At 40.1% G+C, this 20,745-nt stretch overlaps 1 protein-coding gene across 1 annotated transcript; it reads right to left on the reverse strand.

Annotated features, from left to right (window-relative positions):
* Window positions 1-19,602: 19,602 nt before the first annotated feature.
* LOC140516323 (olfactory receptor 5AR1-like) lies at window positions 19,603-20,544 on the reverse strand. The gene has a single exon (XM_072627314.1). It carries the CDS (start codon window positions 20,542-20,544, stop codon window positions 19,603-19,605), a length of 942 nt encoding a protein of 313 aa, XP_072483415.1.
* Between the last annotated feature and the right edge of the window lie 201 nt (window positions 20,545-20,745).

Consider the following 20,745-nt stretch of genomic DNA (forward strand, 5'->3'; position numbering starts at 1 on the left):
GTGTCTGACTCCATTTGGGATTTTCTTAGCAAAGATACTGGGCTGGTTTTGCCATTTCCTTCTCCAGCTTATTGTACAGGTGAGGAAACAGAATTAGACAACTTGCCCAGGGTCATAAGCTAGTAAGTATCTGAGAGTGAATCTGAACTCATGTTCTCGTGACTCCAGGGTCAGCCCTCTAACCTCTGTGCCACCTAGCTGCCCTAGCAACATTTTACAGATAGGCAATTGGAAACTCCAAGAAGGGAAGTGACTTATCCAGTATCACCTGGCTAGTAATTGTTCTTGAAGGTTAGGCTCAAACCCAGGTTGTTTGGCTCTTTTTATTCAATCATCAGGCTCTAACTTTTTGGTCTTTTTTTCTGATACCATGTCCCCATCTCATCTTCCCCCCATATATAGATAGATAGATAGATAGATAGATAGATAGATAGACAGATAGATATAGATGTAGATAGATATAGATATATATTTCTTAAGTTGCTGGTATTTCTTAAGTTGTTGGTAGATATGCCCAGGCAGCTGCCCCAGTAATCTGCTTTTAAAAACTGCCTTAAAAACAAACAGGCTTTAAGATGCCAAATACCAATTGAACAATTGTTCCCAGACTTACAAATCTCCTCTGGGAAAGGCCAAATGCCCAGGAAAAAATGAGACAATGGATCAAGGTCTTAGTGATCTGTTACCAAGCCCAGCAGACTGGAGCAGACTGGAGCAGTGCGCGCAGGGCTGCCTTTCCCTTGGCCTAAAGCAGCAGTCCTGGTCTCCCCAGGAGGCAGAGACACTTCTTTCCATTCATTGGCATTTATACACAGACATTTCCCCAGTGCCTGGGGAGCCGCAGAGGTCTTCCCAGCTTCCTGGGCTGGGGGAGTTGTATCCCTGAGAAGCATCAAAGACTTCCAAGAAAAGAGGCAATTAAGTCTCCTCTCCCTTCCCTCCCCGCTCCAGCCTTCTGCCACACTGAGTAAATTGCATAAAAATGGAGCTTCCTCTTCCTCCTCACTCCCCACTCCCAGACAAACAAACAAACAAACAAACAAACAGAAAACCCTCCCACAGGAAAGAGCTGGATTGACAGAATATATGATAATAGGGACTGGGGCTGGCCTGATAGCTTGGCACCAAATGTGAAAAACCAGTTTGCTAAACAAATTAACAGCATAATCAAGATGGAGAGTCGGGACCATTAACTCACCTTAAAGCTGAATGCAAACTATTGAAGCAACATGATGTATTAGACTGAGAGTTCTTAACCTTTTCTGCATCTCAGGTGCCTGGAGCAGTCTGGTGAAGACTATGGATCCCTTCTCAGAATTGTGCTTGTAAATGAATACATAAGAGATGAATTATATCAAGCTGTAGTCATATATATACTTATATATTTAATACATACATATATTTATAGATATATGTATATGTATATACGTATGTATTTATATTTTAAGTTAACCCCAGGTTCCAAACATCACTTATTAATACATTGATCTGTAATGAGAAGATCTGGATTTGAATACTAATTCTCTATGGCTTTGGGCAAATTACTTCACCTCTCTGGGTCTCATTTCCCTCTTCTGTGAAATGGGAGCAAGGGAGGTAGACTAGGTAATTTCTAAAGTCCTTTCCAGGTCTAAATGCTATGGGGACTGGTCCTTTTTCTTAAGTACTTTTAAAAACAATTTAGTGTATCTAGGTGGTATAGGAGGTATGTACTAATTACAATTAATTCTTATTGAATAAGAGCCATTCCTCAATTGATAAATGATAAAAGGACACAAACAGGTAGTTTTCAAAAGAAAAATCTGAGCTATTCACAGCCACATGTAAAAATGCTCCAAATTACAAATAGAGAAATTCAAATTAAAGCAACTTTGAGTTCCATTTCACATTCATCAGATTGTCAAAGATGACAAAGAAAATGACAAATGTTGGAGGGGCTGCTGGCAAACAGGCATGCTAATGCATTGTTGGTAGAGCTCGGAACTGATTCAGCCATTCTGGAAAGCCATTTGGAACTAGGCCCAAAAAGTCACTAAACTGGATACCCTTTGACCCAGTGCTGTTACTACTTGATTTATACTCTAGAGATCAAAGGAAAAGGAAAAGGACTTCTATGTACAAAAATACTTGTAATAGTTATTTTGTAGTAGTAAAAAATCAAAAGCTAGGGGCCTACCTGTCAATCAAGGAATGGTTAAAGAAATTATGCTATATGAACATAATGGAATACTGTTGTAATGTTAATGTATGGTGAAAGGGATGGTTTCAGAAAAACCTAGGAAGATGCGTAAACTAATGCAGAGGGAAGTGAGCAAAGTCAGGATAATTTATTCCATAGCAACACTGCAAAGACAAACAACTTTGCAAGATCTAAGACCTCTGTTTAATGCAGTGACCAATCACCATCCCAGAAGACTGATGAGAAAACGTTACCCGCTTCCTGTCAGAGAAGCGATGACCCAAAAAGCAGAATGAGACATATATTTTTGGATATGGTCAATGTGGGCATCGTTTCTTGCTTGATTATGCATATTTATTACCAGGATTTTGTTTTTCCTTTTTATTTTTCTAGTAGGGAGTTGGGAGGGAAAGAAAATTAATTCCCATTCATTTTAAAATAATCTAAAACAAAATTATTCTAATCTGCTCCTGAGAGGCAGATTGGTGTACTGAATGGAGAGGCAGTAGGATCCGAGTTCAAATTTTCAGGTATATACTAGGTGCGTGACTCTGGGCAAATCACTTAACCTCTCAGTGCTCTAGACTCTCTAAGACCATAGGTTGCAGAGAAGATACCAACCTGCATTGAGAGAGGGAGTTCTTCATCTGGGAGCTCCTTATATCCAGAAAGTCACAAGCCCAGTTTCTATCCCTAATCCTCCAAACATCTGTACTGGGGAAAGCTTTCTTGGTCTTTTTTTTTTTGATTTGTCACCCGATGGCAGACCCAATTGTACTGAAATGCAGTTGAGTCGTAGGTGGGTGTTGCTAGATGGAGGATTTGGACTAAATGTAAGGAAAAACTTCCTAACAGAGCTGACTCCATTACCTTGTGTGTTAGCTCTGCCTCCCCAAATTTGTGCCATCTACAAAGCTGATAATCATTTGCTTTACGCAGCACAGGGCCAAACATAAATCCCTGGAGACCTCCTTCCAAGTCGACATCAAACCATTACTGATTACTTTTTGAGTTCAGTCATTCAACAAGTTCCAAACCCATTGAATTATACATCTCTTCATCTTTTCAAATGCTTTGCTAAATATAAGTAAATTATTTCCATTCATTTCCCCCTCCTATAAGCTTTGAAACCATCAAAAAAGGAAATGTTAGTTGGGCATGTTGTAATGCTTCTTTTCTTATTATTCACTAGCTACCTATTTAAGGATTTCATTTAGAATTTTCCCAAGGATTAAGACTGAGTTCACTGGTCTAAAGCTTGCAGATTCCATTTTCTTTTCTTTTTTTAAATTGGTACCCCACATCAGCCCTTCTCCATTCCTGTACCTGTAACTTTAATTCTCTATGAGCTTTCAAATATCACTTAAAGGATTTCTAATTTATCTTTTAAAAAAATTTAATTTATTTTTTAACATTCCTTTTTTGTTTTGAGTTCCAAATTTTCTTCCACCTTTTAGCTTCTCTACCACCCACTGGGAAGGCAAGCAATTTGATACTCATTATACAAGTGAAGTCATGCAAAACATATTTCTATATTAGCTATGTAGCCAAGAAAAAGTCAAGAAAAATAAATTGAAAACAATATACTTCAAACCACATTCAAAGTTCATTGGCTCTCTCTCTGGAGGTGGATAGCATTTTTCATTATGAGTCCTTTGGAACTGTCTTGGATCATTGTATTGATCAGAGTAGCTAAGTCTTTCACAGTTGATCACCATACAATATTGCTGCTACTGTGTATAATGTTCTACTGGTTCTGCTCATTTCATATTGCATCAGTTCATATAAGTCTTCCCAGGTTTTTCTGAAACCATTCCCTTCATCATTTCTTGTATCACAATAGTATTCCATCACAATCGTATACCTTCTAATTCATCTTGAGGTGAGGAAGGAGAGATCATTGTCAGATAGTGGCATCAGGCAAAAATCTTCATTAAAGAGGTGGGCTTTGAATGTATGCTAACGTTTTTTGAAAATGCTTTAAAGTTTATAGACTACTTTCCTCACAACAAGGTAAGTATTACATGTTTTATTATCCCCATTTTGCAGATGAGAAACTTATGGTGAGAGAAGTTCAGTGGATTGCTCAAGGTAACACAGGTGTTCTGAGGAGGAGAAAACAGCTACTTGGCCTTCATGGAATGGTTCAGTAGAGCAACATAAGCTTTCAGATAAGAGATTACCTAGTAAGAGTCAGATAAAGGAGAGAAGAATAGTAGTGACTGGTGACTCCCTGCTGAGGCAGCTACTTGTTGACCTGGTAACACCAAAGAGGTCTGTTGTCTTCCTGGGGCATCAATCTAAGGTACATCAGATCTTCCAGAGACTAGTCAAAATGACTGACCACTGCTCATTTCTTGTGACTCAGGTGGGCACAAATGATAAAGCCAGAATGAATCTCAAAAGCATTGTCAAATATTATAAAGCATATTACAAAGTCTTGGGCAATGACATAAAGTGCACAGGGGCATAGATGTTATTACTTTCATTATCGAAGCTCATTGAAGAGTTGAAGAAGAGAAGAGGGGATTTGGGGAGTCAATAGCTAGCTGTTTAAGAAGCTAGTACTGAGAATGGGACTTAGGTTTCTGTTCTATGACTTAAAATCTCAGAATTATAGGTTCCTGGCCAGGTATGGAGTGTGCCAAAGAAACCTAGTGAAAATCTGTTTACCTGGTGTCTTGAAAAACTACTTTAAAGAGGTTTAAACTGAAGAGAATGCAGGAGGTAGAAAACTGCCTATGTATAGATGCCAGACCCAATACCATAAAAATGGCTACAATGAAGGAAAAATAGCTGCTGAGATAGTAGATAGGTGGTGCAGTAGACCCCATTTGTGGTTTTCTTGACAAATACTGGAGCGGTTTGCCATTTCCTCTTCCATTGGATTCATTATGTCAGGTAATGAGAGGTTAAATGACTTTCCCAGGGTCACACAGCTAGGAGGTATCTGATTGGATTTGAACTCTGGTCTTCCTGATTCCAGGCCCAGTGCTCCATCAACTGAGCCACCAGTTGCTGCTTTAAATGGTTTCTGAGTCACCACTTAGAAAACTTTCTTCCTAATTTGACTTTTTCAAGATTTTTGTTGTTCAGTCATTTCAGTTGCATCTGAATCTTTGTGACTCCTTTTTTGAGTTTTCTTGGCAAAGATCCTGGAGTGGTTTGCCATTTCCTTCTCTAATTTATTTTACAAATGAGGAACTGAGGGAAACAGCATTAAGTGACTTGTCCAGGGTCACACAGCTAGTAAATATTTGAGGTCAGATTTGAACTAAAGAAGATGAGTCTTCCTGACTTCAGGCCCAGCATTCTATCTAAAAGAAAGTATACTCATGTGAAGAAATTCAAGTATCCAAGGCAGTGGCATTTATTGTTGTTGAGTCATGTCTGACTCTCTGTGACCCCATTTGGGGTTTTCTTGATAGAGATACTGGAGTGGTTTGCCATTTCCTTCTCCAGATCATTTTACAGATGAGGAAAGTGAGACAAATAAGATTAAGTGACTTGCCCAGGGCCACATAGCTAATAAGTGTCTGAGGATGGATTTGAACTCATATCCTCCTGATGTCAGGGCCAGCACTCTATCCCCTGAGCCACCTAGGTGCCCCTTCATAGTGAAGAACATTTTGTTAAGAATGTGGAAAAAAGGGAAATAATATCATCAGAGTATACTATAGACCAGCACTTCTTAAACTAAAGGTTGCAACCCAGCACTTCTGATTAGGGGTAGCAAGTGGAAAAAGTTTAAGAAGCCCTGCTATAGACCACCTGAACAGAAGGAGGAAACAGATGAGGAATTTGGGGAAAAGATCCCAAGCCTGGTACAGGAGAATGACATATTAATGATATGTGTGTGATATACTAGATATACTAATGACTCAAAATATCCAGATATCTACTCTGTGTGTGTGTGTGTGAAAAGTAGAACACATAATAACTTTTTGAATTGTCTGAATGATGATTTCCATTCAACATAAGGTGAAGAAACCAAGAAAGGAGAAATCTTTTCTGGATCTTAATCTCACCAATGGGTGGGAGGAGCAAGGACTGGTTGGTTAGAGTGGAAATGACGGGATTCTTGAGAGGTTCCAATTGTCGCCTAGAGTTTGTGATAGAGGAGAGGAAGTCCTGGCATAATCTGACATTTACCTAGCATATACATTCCAGAGTAGATAGCATGGGGAATGGCTATACTGAAGAAAAAGAATACTTATTGAGACTCTGGAAATTGGGAAAAATCAATTTTGACTAGGTTCCAAGGAAGGACAGGTAGGATGCCATGGATTAACATTCTATAGGGAAAGTCAACCAAGGACAGATGGAAAACTTGAAATTCAGGAAGCACAGAGAAATAATTCTAATGGGAAAGAAAAACAGCAGTTGTCTAAAGAGACTAATGTGCATGCCAAAGGAACTCACTAAGTAACTAAGATTATTAGAGAATTGTACAAAAATTGGAAGAAAGTGCAGGTAAAAGAGGATGAATAGAGAAGCATGGCACTGTACGGTAAGGACAATGTCAGGGGTGCTAAATCTCATGAATTGATTCTGGCAAGAGCTAAGAACACCAAAAAGAGCTGTTTACACTGCATTAGAGAAAAGTGGACAATCAAAGGGATATAGGGCTGCTGCTCATGGTGGCTGGGATGATGACAGCTAGGAGGAGAGCAGAGAGCTGCTCAGTTATTATTTTTCTTCCGTTTTCTTCCTCCAAAGAGAATATAATCTGTGGGCTGGAAAGGACACAACAAAGATAGGCAAGCAGAGAATAAGAGAGAACTTAGCTGTCCCTAATGAACTCAAGTCACCTGCCCACAGACAGAAGAACTGTATCTCTTGATACTAAAAGAACTGGTAGATGGGATTGCTGAGCCAGAGGAGGGTTGCAAGAAGGGAGCAGTTTTGATGTGGTCCCACTTTTTTAAAAGGGAAAGAGGATGAATTTGCAAATTCTAGGCCAGTGACCTTAACTTGATTCTAGGTAAAATTCCATCACTAGGTGGTTAGTGAACACCTAGAAAAGAAAGTGGTGATTACAAAGAGTCACCAAGGACAAATCATGTCAAATTCACCTTCTTTTTATCTGACAGGCTTACTAAAGTTTTCTGGACAGGTTTACTAAAACAGTAGACCAGAAGAGTGCCAAAGATAGTGTTTACCTAGGTTTTAGCAAAGTTTTGGACAACCCATCCCATGTCATGCCTGTAGAAAAGATGGATTGAGCTGGAACTGATTGAAAGGATAGACTCGAAGAGTGATAAGGAATGGCTAGATATCAGCTGGGCAGCTTTCCAGTAGATGGTCCCATGGATCTGTACTGTTTAACATTTTTATCAATGACTTAGATAAAGGCAAAAATGGTAGACTTATCAAATTTCCAGGTGACAGATGGGTGACATGGCTAATACACAGCAAGAGAGTCAGGATCTAAAAATAGGCTAGAATATGGGCTAGAATGTTGGACCAGAGCAAATAAGAAATCAATGGGGATAAATTGGAAGTCATAGGCTTGGGTTCCCAAAAATTACCTCACTTATTCAAGATTGGAAGAGGTATCCCTAGACAGCAATTTGTCTGAAAAAGGTTATAGGGGCTATGGGTGGGCTGCAAGCTCAGTATAAGTCAACAGTGTGACTCAGCAGTCAAAAAAAGCTAATGGGAATTTGGGCTGCATGAAAAGAATTATAGCTCTCAGGAATAAAAAGCTATCTCTGTTCTCTGACCTGGGCAGGCCATATCTGGGATGTTATATTAACTTCTGGATACCATAGTTTAAGAATGATGTTGTTATGCTGGAGAGCTTCCAGAGAAGGCAAAGGATCATGAAGAAACTGGGGATGTTTACCCTATAGAGGAGAAGACAGAAGAGACATTACTGGACTTGTTCAGCTTGGCCCCCAGAGAGTAGAACTAGGGACAATATAGGCTTGGATAGGACAGGATAAGGAAAGGAACTGGATCTATCTATGATTTCACTGGCATAGGAAACTCCAAGGTGAGGAAGCTCCTTCTACCAGTGTAGCTTGGCACCCTCTCTGAAACCTATAGATTCAGAGAGCTCTCTAGAGCACTAAGAAGATAAATGACTTGCCCAGGGTCACACAGCCAGTATATGTCAGAGACAGGACTTCTTGGCTTCAGATCAGCTCTATATCCACTACATTGTGCTGCTTTTCAGTGCTGAGAAAACTTCCTAATCATTAGAGCTATCCAAAAAGTGTAATAGGCTAGTTTACGAAGTACTTAGTGCCTGCTCATTGGAGGTCTTCAAGTAAAGGCTGGATGATCACTTTGGAGGGTGGATGTAGGGCAGATCATTTTGGGAATATAAAATGTTCCTCTGAGTCCTGAAATTTTGTGATTTGGGCATTTTGTACACACAGTCTGGGATTAGGATTAGGGCTCATTCTAGGATCAAAATTAGGGCTCAGTCTGGAGCTTCAGGAATTGGAATCAATGTGTTTGGGACTGTTCTATGACCAGACTTATTGCTATGTTTCTGGCCTGTCCTATGAATTAATTTTTACATGGTACTAGGGGTTATGGGCTACCTGGTTTGGAGAGTCACTTCTCAGTTGGATTTAGGCATCAGCATCAGTCTAAGGCTAGGATCAGGGGGTTGTGGGGTACCTGATTTGGAGATTCACCTCTCAGTTGAGTTTAGGCATCAACATCAGCCTAAAACTAGGATCGGGTGACAATTTCAGGCCAAATCTGTGAACTAGGTTAGGAGTTAGTATAAAGGACAGGGTCAGGTTTTGGTCTGTGTCTAGGGTGAGGATTCTAGAGCTGTAGTTAGGTCTCCATTTGTGACTAGAGTTTAGGTTCAGACTTCATTTGGGACTGGATTTAGGAGCTGATCTTTGACTATGGTTAGGAATCAGTTGGGATAATGTTCTTTGGGACAGAGGCAGCATAGAGTATGGGATTGGGTACTGGGTTTAGAATCAGGAAGATCTGGATTCAAATCTAGCACTTACTGGACAAATCATATAACCTCTTCAAGCTTCAGTTTTCTTATCAGTAGCATGGGGACAGTAATACCTGTAGCTTACACCCTACAGGGTTGTTGGGAAGTAGAAATGAGATCATATCTGTAAAGTGCTTTGCAAACTTTAAGCATTATATAGATACTATTCTTAGTGGTCAGTGGGTAACTGGGCTTAGGGTTCATAGGCTGTTTCAATCTGCCTCATCCTCAGAGTTTATTGAACCTTCTCTCCAAGTTTACTAGTGATTTTTGACCTTCCCAATATGATGATCTTTCACCTGTCTTCATGTTACTTGGTCACTCCGTAGCTTGACATTGTCAACCACCCCTTCATCTCGTATACCATCTCCCTTGATATCTGGGACACCAGTAATTGCTGGACCACTCCTCAGTCCCCTTTGTTGGATCATCACCCCTGACCCCTAATAAGGGGCATCCCCCAAAAAACTGTTCTAGGGCCTCTTCTCTCTTTTCACCTCCTCTCTCAGTGATCTCATCAGTTCCCAAGGGTTCAGTTATCATCTGTATGCAAATAACTCCCAAATCTATATGTCCAGCCTTAATCTCTCTCCTGAATTCTAGTCTGGCATTATCTCCACTTTACCAGATTATACTCCAGTAGATATCTCAAATTTAGCATGTCCAAAATTGAATTCATTGCATTTTTCCCCAAAATTCGCTCTTTTTCCAAATTTCCATATTTTCGTTAAATGAATCATGAATCTTGTAGGCAGCCAGATTTACAGACTTATGGTGACCCTTGCCCCCCATCCCGTTTCCAATTAGCCGCCAAGTTTTGATTCTACCTACACAGTATCTCTCAAATCTTGGCCCCCTTCTCACAAAGCCATTCTTCTAATTCAGGGCTTCAGCATCTCTTACCTATTCTATTATAATCACCTCCTAATTAGTCTTCCCATTTCCAGTTTCTGCTGTCTTCAGTCCATCTTTCACACAGCTGACAAATGGATAATCCTATAACAGAGACCTGCCAATGTTCTTCCCCTATTCAATAATCTTCATTCTCTCTATTTCTTCTAGGAAAATCACCTCCACATGACCTTCAAATTCCTATATAATCTTACTACCACTTAGCTTTTTAGTCCTATTTTATATTACTCCCCTTCATGCACTATCTATTCCAGGCAAACTGGTCTAATCTGTTCCCTAGACAATGACATCCCATCTTCCTCCTCGATGACTTTACATAGGTGGTCCTTCATGAGTAGAAAGTGCTTTATCCTCACTAGACTTAAAATGACTCTGTCAATTCTTTTTCTTTACTTCTCAGTGTATACATTATAGACTGATAGAATATAAACCCTTTCAAGGTAGAACTATCATTTTTGTCTTTTTATACCCAGTAGGGCCTTAATAAATGTTTATCTCTCTCCTCTCCAATCTAAAATAATCTTCCTAACATACAGACACAACTACGTTGTTCCCCTACTGAAAAATCTCCCTGTTGCTTTTAAGATAAAATGCAAACTTCTCAGCTCGATAGAACAATGTAATTTCGTACATAAAGAGAGCATTGGATGTAGAGTCAGGAAGACAGGAAAACCTGAGTTCGAGTCCTACCTCAGATGCTAACTTGCAACTTGACCCTGGGGTTATTTCACCTCTCTATACCTCAATTTTGTCATCTGTCAAATGAGGGGATTGAATTGACCAACCTCTGAGGTCCCTTTATATCGAGAGGAGTTGAAATCTTCTGCTGGGTGCTCTTCACCAGGAGATCTCCTGGTTCCTCAAACATAAGATAATGGGAATGACAAATGCATAAAATATAAAGACAACACAGCCATCAAAGAGGAATTTTAATGATAAGAATTACTCACGTCTCTTGAGAGTTTTAAGGGTCACCAAAAGGTTTTTTCACAACAGCTCTTATTGCTATCTTTGTGAGGAGGAAAAACAGCCTCAGAAAATTTAAGTGACTTGTTCCAAGTCTACTCACACTAAGTGTTATGTCTGAGCCTCTCAAATGTGCCCTAAGGTTGATGGGGCAGCGTCTCAGACAGTCACCATTTCAGACACCCAGTTTGAGCTGTCTCAGGAAGATCTTATCATCACAGATTATTATAACGGCAGATGACTGATGTTTGTTCAGTGAGTTATTTGTAACCATGGTGCACAAGACCCTAATGACAGAGTTGGGACCCAAACTCAGAGCTCCTCAACTCATATTAGACCAAAGGAAATTATTTACCAAGTGTCCTTTCCATTAGACCTTACCAAAGGAACTTTCCATTAGATGAAAGGAAAATATCGATCAAATGGTCCTTAGTGGGTTTCTTATCCCAGACCAGATTTAATCCTTAAAAGGGCATCTATTTCTTGAATTCTATCACTTCCCTGTTCCTCAAGATATAGCTAATGAGGTTTTCCATGAGAAATGTCAACATGTAGAAAATAGAGACTATTTAGGCTGGTAAAATACTAGATGGGGGCTGCATATACATGAAAATGAGGGTCTCATAAAAGAGGCTGATAGCAGTCAAATGGGAGAAGGTAGAGAAGGCTTTGAATTTACCTGCAGTCAAGTGGATTCTCAAGATGCAACAATGACAGTGATGAGAGCCAAATGATCATCAGTGAACTTAATTGGAAGATGCCCCCGATGGAAAAAAAGGGAACTCATTTAAGTGTGTCTGAGCAGGAAAGGGCCAAGAGACAGGATATGTCACAGAAGCTCTTGATGTTGACATTGAGGTCATAGAAGTCAAATAGAAACATCAAACCTCCCAGGAAGATGAAATTGAAGGCCTCATCTATGTAGAAAACAGCCAATAGCTGGATACAATATGTCTGAGACATAGTATCAAGATAATGACAGGTAGGTAACATAGTATACCATAACAGTCATACACCATTGAAGCCAAGAGGTGGCACTCGATGATAGCAATGAGTGGAAACAACAGCAGTTTTACCCCATGCCAAGCAAAGGGAATAATCTTGTGCTTGGCCAAGGAATCCCTCAGCATCTTGAGGGCCGTGATGATCGTCTTACAAATTACAAATTTCACAGGAAGAAGTACAAGGAAGTTTGAAGATGTGGGCTGATGCCAAAGAGGATGACTCTATCAGGGGTTCCTATGGTGGTGACAGCACATGCCAAGGCATACACTCCAAAAAAGGAGAGCATGACTTTAGGGGTTGTCCATGATTCCAGAAAAAATAGTCAGCTGCCACCAAACTGTGACTCTCAGCCCCCCTCTCCTTGGCCACCCACCCCACCCCCTAGCTGTAGCTCCTGTATATTCTAGCAAACTAGTGGGTCAAGGCCTATTAGGAAGGCGAACTTCACACTCTACTTTGTATAACCACTCATCTATGGAGAGATTCCTTGGGATATCTCAAATGATCATCACAGCTCCTTACACATATGTATGCAAAGTTCTTTCCTCTCAACTCTACTTTCAGAGGTACATATTAGGACCATAATTTTACAGAGTTGGCATAGGAAACTAAGACTCACACATGGAAAATGACTTGGCCAAGGTCCAAAACCCTAGTTAATGTCAGTGACAGGATTGTAGCCCAGATCCTCTTACTGCATACCTAGTGCCAAATGCTGCCTCACAGTGCCTCACATCTTCACCTCTGTGGACACAGAGCTTTGGTTAAGGCACAGAGAAACAACACAGAGTCTTGTCCATCCATCAGATTCCAAATGAAAAATGGTGTGGAATCACTCTGTTGACATCAAGCATATTTGAACAGTTGTCATAGCACACAATTGTTATGGTTGCTCCATTTTTTCTAACCACTGCAAGCCACTATCATCCTCAGCCCCCTCCTCCAAAAAGCTCCCTTTTGAATGGCCTCGAACAGTACTGAATACATCTTGGTGCTACCCTCCACAACCTGTTAGATAAATGCTTGCATACATAGATACATACGTAGATATATACATAGATACGTTGTTTGGACTCAGAATGTATTTTTATGTGTAGTTTCTTTGATATATCTGGCCTCCCTGGTAAGAGTTTAGGCTTCCTGAGGCCCCTACTAGGGCAGGAACCCTGTCTTGGGATCTTCTGTCACTTCTGTAGTACACAAGCTCAGATAAGTCTTAGATCACTGAAGCTACCAATCCCCCAATTCCTTTACCCTAGCCTTCTGCTTCAGAAGTATCACAGAGTTTCCTATGCCCCCCAAAATAACAGCAATTTCTTAGGTATTTAAAGGACATTTCTTATAAAGCCCTACAAAGGGAATCTATGGTATGGAGGAGTATTGCAATAGATGTAAAGGTTAATGATTTCACAGACAAAGGTTCTTGTCATTAATCTTGAACTTCAATAGTTACAGAACATTTGTTTCTTCCTTGAATTCCCTTCTGCTCAACTTTCTTCTGAAGGGTCTTGACCTTAATATTAACTCAGTCCTGGTTTCCTTGCTATGGATTTGGCTGCCCAGGCTGTTGTTTTTCATCCTCTGGAATCTTCTCTGTCCCATCAATCAATATGGAGCATGGGTGCCTAGAGCTCAGGCAGGCCCTGTATACTCTTAGGCCTCCATCAATCATCTCTAGGATACCTCACTTTAATCCTTGGTTTAGGCGTGAGATAGTGACTCCCACAGGCATAGATAGTCAGAACAGCTCTGAAAGCTACAGCTTGAATTTAATAGATACTTAAGAAGAAAAACAAGCATTGCTTGTCAGAGAGTTTTGCAGTTTTGTGTGTGCTTCTGTGTATTTGGAAATGCTCATTTTGTCTGTGGTTTCTCACTTTCAGAATAAAAATTAAGCATAACTATTTATGTTCTAAAGATTCTTCAATTCTTAGCTCTAAGTTGGGATACCAGTTCTCATTTCCAATAAAGATTCAGATCTCCAGAGTTTGGCTATATCTCTCCGTCAGAGTTCTAGGGTTAACTGTATTAACTGTGATATGACTCTCTAGTGTCATTGGCTAGAGTGTGCTTTCACCCAGGATTGTCAGTTGAGAGTCATTTGGTCAACGGGTTTTGAATAGCTTTTAGAAAGGAGTATTTACTGAGATGGAACCCAATTAAGAACAGTTCTGATACAATACTCCCCTCCATACACAAAGTCTATCACACTCACTTTCCTACAAGTACATACAGAATCTAGGGGAAAGTGGATTTGAGCTTAGACATATGTGACAAAGGTTTAGGTAACAATTCTTGGTTGCTAGAAGACATTGTTCCCTTTTTTGGAGTGTTCAACAAATTCCTTTCAGGAGTGGAGTAGTCTTTTTGCTGAATTCCTTGAAGAACCATGAACCAGTCTATCCTTGGCTCCCAATGATGCTGACACTGTCACCAGCTGATTTGAGGAAGCCATTTAGGATGTTGATGGGACAACACCTCCAAATCCTTCAAAGATGGAAAGTACTTCTTCCGGTCAAAGTGAAGCAGGTGTAGGTAATAGGTTAGTGAGTGGGAAGAAGAGCTGGCCAAATCTGAGGCCTCTCCTTCCCCCAGGGTAATTTCTCCTCAGTGGTATTTTTAATAGCCACACGATCAGATTTCTGAAAAAACTTCCCAGTTTGGCAAGCTCAATGCTTTCATACTAGACCCAGACAGTATAATGAAATGCTACAGCCAAGTGGAACAGATCACTTCTCTGATATCATTTCATCAAATGTCTTTCAAAGATTTTTCAAACTCAGTCTAAGTTCTTTTGATTGATTGGGCTGTCTTATCACTCAGTTAAAATGGAGTGGGGTGATTTTGACCTCACCTATACAAAATTAAAGAAAAGAAAGTGTCTTCTACCCCTCTCCCTTACAAAACTCCATGCAACTCTTTCCTACCTGAGCCCCAAAGCTTCTTCTTAAGTTTTTGCTCCTTAAGTGTACTCTAAGCCTTGGAAGTTATTTGACTCCTAGGAGTTTCTGTTGATGCCTCTGATAACTTGAACCTCATTTTCTAATCACCTCTCTCTTTTTTTAAATTATCAAACATTTTTTTCCCCACCCACATCCCCACCCAATTGGAAAAAAAAAAGAAAAAGTCTTGTGACAAATATGTAGTCAAGAGAAACAAATTCTCCCATTGGCTATATCCAATGATTTTTGTCTCATTCCTCATCTTGAATCCTTTTCCTCTCCATCAGGAGGGGGGTAGTATAGCAGGCTTCATCATGAATCCTCTGGAATTGTGATAGGTCACTGCATTAATCAAAGTTGTGCCTTCTTTCTTTCCTTCCTTCATCCCTCTATGCCAAGGGGAACTACTCTAAAGAATGAAGATGACTTAGTGCCAACCCAGTTTCACCCCAGGAGAAACTTTTGAAGAATCCATCCTGCCAGTGGAAGGTCACAGTTATCTCCAATGGATAACATGTCTCTTTCACTTTTAAATCAACCCTTGGAAAAGAGACATTAGTTCTATGGAATGCAGATGGAAAAGTGAAGCCAGTTCTTAGTCACAAGTCAAATAAGAGAGTGTGATGTGTACCAGAAGAATGAAGCAGAAATGGAAATAAAGACTCCTTTGTGTAAGAGTGGCCAGAATGAAGGGGACCAACACTGCTGTGACCACCTGCTGCTACAGTCATTTTGGTACTTAGCTCTATTTTTTGACTGGCCTAGTCTCATAGGAGACTTAGAGCTGGAAAGGACCTTAGAGATCATCTAGTCAGAATCTCTCATTTTATAAATGAGGAAACTGAGGCTCAAAGGAGTGAAGTGACTTGCCCAAGGTCACCCAGATGATAAGGAGCAGAACCAGGATTCAAACCTCTGTCTTCTGACTCCAAATTCAGTATGCTTGCCTTTGTACCATACAGACAAGCTAGCTCTCACTGCATATCACAACCTTGGCAAATATCTTGGTGTAAACTCTATAGAGGGCCCACCCCAACACAATGGATTTCAAATACAGATACGTGTGCTGGAGAAGATCACAGTAAAGAAACAAATGTGGGTGAAGGAGGTAGATGCATAGGAGAATAAGACAATGGTTTAAGTTTTTTAAACTTAGCTCTTTAGTTAAAATATTCAGAAAATTATCTTACCTTTTAAAAACTGACCAAAGGAGAATTTGGGAAGAAGTCAAAATGACTGTCATTTTGGGCTTCCACAAAAGAAATGGAGGATGCTTAATTCTCTAGCTCCTCAATTTATGTCCTTATCCCAGTAGGATCCTCTGTCACATACCCCTGGTCAGGATCAGTTGCAGTGTGTGTGGGGGGCATGGGGAGCTGGGATGGGTTAGGGCAGATGTAATCTATCCACTCCCGGCACATCCTCCAACTCTGCATTCCTTATCTCATGCCCTTCTAGAAAGTCCTAATAAGAAAAAGGCAGCTAAGTATCACAGTAGATAGAGCGTTGGACTTTAAGTAAGGAAGTCTTGAGTTCAAATCTGGCTTCAGACACTCATTAGCTGTGTGACTCTGGGCAAGTCACTAACTTTTCTGTGCCTCAGTTTCCTCATCTTCAAAGTGGAAATAATAATAGCACCCGCTTCCCAGGATTATTGTAAGGATCAAGCAGTAATAATATTTGTAAAGTGTTGTGCAAACCTTAAAGCACTATATGAATGCCAGATAGTATTTTTATTATGAGAAGAGATTGTAAAAATAGCACCTCTTTTATCCTGTCTTGTAGCTTATATGCCTAGTCACAAAGGGATTATCCCAACCCCAGAGGATCCATCTCATTTCTAGTAGGGGTGCAGGGTGAGGTGGGGGCACCTGCATCTCAATCTATTCTACAAATGCTTTCATTGGTGAATCATCCCAAGCCCATGGACAATTCACAGCTGCAATGATGCAGAGTTATACAAAGAACCACTTACTCCAGGATCGTGATACTGCTCAGACATGAAATCTAGTTATTGGGGTTTTTTATTATAATAATAATAAAGCAAGAACACAAGCGTTGTTCAGCATTAACATCACAATTAGTACAGTTAGTCTGTTAATAATAGAAGTTTCAAAAATGACACGATCATCTCAGTAGATGCAGAAAGGTCTTTAGCAAAATACAGCATTCATTTGTGTTAAGAATTCTCCGAAGCAAAGAGATGGAATGACCTTTCCATAATATGATCAAAAAGATTTAATTAAAGCTAAGACCTATCATTATTTGTAAAGGAGAAATTCTGGAAGCTTTCCAAATAAGATCAGGGGTGAAATAAGGATATCATAGTCTCCTTTGTGGACTATACTAAAAATGTCAGCTGTATCAATAAGACAGGAAAATTAAATTAAGGGAATGAGCATTGCCAATGAAGGGGAGAAATTATCTCTTTCTGTGTATAATCTCAACCAACTACTTCTGTGTTTTTATGGGTAATATTAACCATCCAATCACAGTCAACAAATATTAATTAAGCGTTTGCTACATGCCAGGCACTGGACTAGAAGCTGGAGATACAAAGACAAAAACAAATCAGTCCCTGCCCTTACATTCTATACCAGGAGAAACAATCTATACACTGAGGACGATGGTGTTAGCACTAGTAGTAGTAGCAGCAGTAACAGTAGTAGCAGCAGCAGCAGCAGTAGTAGCAGTAGCAAAAGAAATACATTGTACTTTAAGGTTTACAGAATGTTTTATATCTATAATTCTCTTGTGCAAGGGAAATATGAATTAATATGAGGGGGCACTAGCAGCCAGATGAATCAGGAAAGGCCTCATTTAGGAAATGACCCTTGAGTTGACCACTAAAGGGAGCTAAGAATCTGAGAGGCCTTGAAAAGGTCCAGAGATGGATGTTAGATTAGAAGAAAAGCTTATAGTCTAGTTTGACCAGACTATAGAATGCATGAAGGAAAGTAAGGTCTAGTAGCCCTGGGAAATATAGCCATACTATGAGTGACTTTAAATTCCAAAATGGGGAAATTGGTATTTGATTCTAGAGACAATGGGGAGCCACTGAAACTTTTAAGAAACAGAGTGACAGGTCAAATCTGTGCTTTAGGAGTGTCACTTTGGTGGTAGTATAGACTAGAGAAGGGCAGGAGCTGGTTGGTAGCAAGGAGTCCAATGAGGAGGCTATTGATGCAGGTGAAAGAAGATAAGGGTCTGAACTAGAAAGAGTAGAGAAGAAAATATATGAGTATGAGTATGTATGAGTAGAGAAGACAAAGATTAATGTTGAGAAGATAGAATAAAGAAAACAGCAAATAATTGGGAGTCCACATTGGTCAGTAGAAGGAGCACTGGCTTTAGAATCAGAGGATCTGGGTTCAGATCCTACCTCTGATATGTTCTAGTGTTGAATTCCCCAACATCATACTCACCATGCCTGGATCTCATTTTCCTCATCTTTAAAATAAGCCTATTGGAGTAAATGACCTTTGAGGTGCCTTCCAATTTTAGATCTATGATCAAATTATTGGATATGGAGAATTAAAGAGAGAAAAGAGCTAAGGATTAATTCCAGTTTGTACATGTAGGTACCTGGAAAGACAGGTATAGAACATTGACAGAAATGATATGCCAGTCTACTTAGAAAACCCTAGGAAATCAACCCCCCAATGCCATCAAGACAATAACTTTAGCAAAATAGGATACATGAAATAAATTCACAAAATCATTAACATTTCTGTATATTATTAACAAACCATGAGGAAGAATTAGAAAGAGAAATTCCACTTAAATATCTGGGAGACAACCTACCCAGACACACACAGGACTTAGACAACAACAAAACTATTTCTACAAAAATTAAGGAAGATATAAACGAGTGGAAAGGTGTTTAGTGTCTGTGACTGGGCCATGCCAGTATGTGCAAAAATGATTATAGAATTCAAATTAGTCTGTAGATTTAGCACTGTATCAATCAAATTGTCAAGGGAATTCTTTATAGAAAGTGACAAAATAACTCTAAAATTTATATAGATTTTTGAATTCTATTATTATAACAGAAAAATCCCTCTTCCACAATTCAGATATTCACATATTTAAAGATGGCTAGCCTGTTCCCCATACCCCTGTGTTGAACATCCCCAATTCCTTAAACCAGTTTTCATATGGCATGAGCTTGAATCCTGTTGCCATCCTGTTTGTTTCCCCACCACCACCCCTGCTACACACTTTACCAATTCTAAATGTCCTTCCTAAACTGCAGTACCCAGAACAGAACATGATACTCAAAATGTGGTCTAAACAGAACAGAAGCCCATGAGACTATCTTCACCTAGTCTTCCACATCATACCTCTCTTAATGTAGTCCAAGAACAATTAGAGCTTTTTTTTGGTCTGTCCTATCATATTGCATCACATTAAGGTTATGGGTTACTTAGGCCCTCAGATCTGGACAAACTGCTGCCTAATCATATCTCTCCCATTTCGGTTGATTTTTTGAACTATTGTCATCCCCATGTTAATGACTGTCCTTATTACTACGATGAATTAATCAATGAGCTAAAACTGAGTGAAGATACAATAGTTTGTGTTTAGAAAAGGTCCCTTTTCTTTGTTTAGATATAAATCAATGATTATGCCTGGATAACTTGGCCCTTATAAAGGATCTTCTTCAGTGCCTGTTTCACTTCCTGGTTCCTCAGACTATAGATAACAGGGTTCAACATGGGTATGACCATTGTGTAAAAGATGGAGACCACTTGGTCCTGATTTGGGGCAGAGTTGGAACTGGGCCGTAAGTAGATGAATATAAGTGTCCCATAGAACAGGCTAACAGTAGTCATATGGGAGGCACAGGTGGAAAAAGCTTTGCGTTTGCCTTCAGCTAGACGGATCCTCATAATGGCAATGACGATGAATGTGTAGGAGACCACAATCACAAGTAGTGAGCTCATCTGGATAAAGGCCCCAAAGGCAAATACCAGGACATTACAGACCTGGGTGTCAGAGCAGGACAGAGCCAGCAGCGGACGGATGTCACAGAAGAAACTCTTGACCATGTTGGCCCTGCAGAAGGAGAGCTTTGAGATGGAGCTCGTTACTGTCAGGGAATTGATGATCCCAACAGTATAGCAAACAACCACAAGGGAAGTACAGGCCCTAGAGGACATGAGCACTGGGTAAAGCAATGGGTTACAGATGGCAATATAGCGGTCATAAGCCATGGATGCCAAGAGGTAAAGTTCTGCTGAGGCCAAGACGATGAACAAGCCCAACTGAGTCATACATCCAGACCAAGAAATAACTTTGTTCTCTGACAGCAAATCCCTCAGAATTCTGGGGGCTGTGACTGAAGAGTAACAGGAATCAAGGAAGGAAAGGTGACTAAGAAAGAAATACATTGGGGTGTGGAGCTTGGGGTAGATCTTAATGAGAAAGATGAGGCCCAGGTTGCCAACCAGGGTCACAGTGTACATGAGCAAGAAGGGACCAACCAGGAGTTTCTGCTGCTCAGGGTCTTCTGAAATCCCCCAAAATACAAACTCACTCACGGTGGTTACATTGCCATCTTCCATGAGGCTAGGTTGCATTATCTGAGAGAGGAGAGTCCAAGAAATTATCAGCAGTGTTTTTTGCTGTCCAACCTCTCATACCCCTCTCCACTATGTACCTAGTACTCCAGTCAAACTGGACTAACCACCAGCAAGAGAGGAAGCAAAGTATAGAAGAAAGAGCATCGGTCCTACAGTCAAAAGACCTGAGTTTAAATCCCACTG

The sequence above is a fragment of the Notamacropus eugenii genome, chromosome X (assembly GCF_028372415.1).
Source record: "Notamacropus eugenii isolate mMacEug1 chromosome X, mMacEug1.pri_v2, whole genome shotgun sequence".
In the NCBI taxonomy this organism is placed as follows: Eukaryota; Metazoa; Chordata; class Mammalia; order Diprotodontia; family Macropodidae; genus Notamacropus; species Notamacropus eugenii.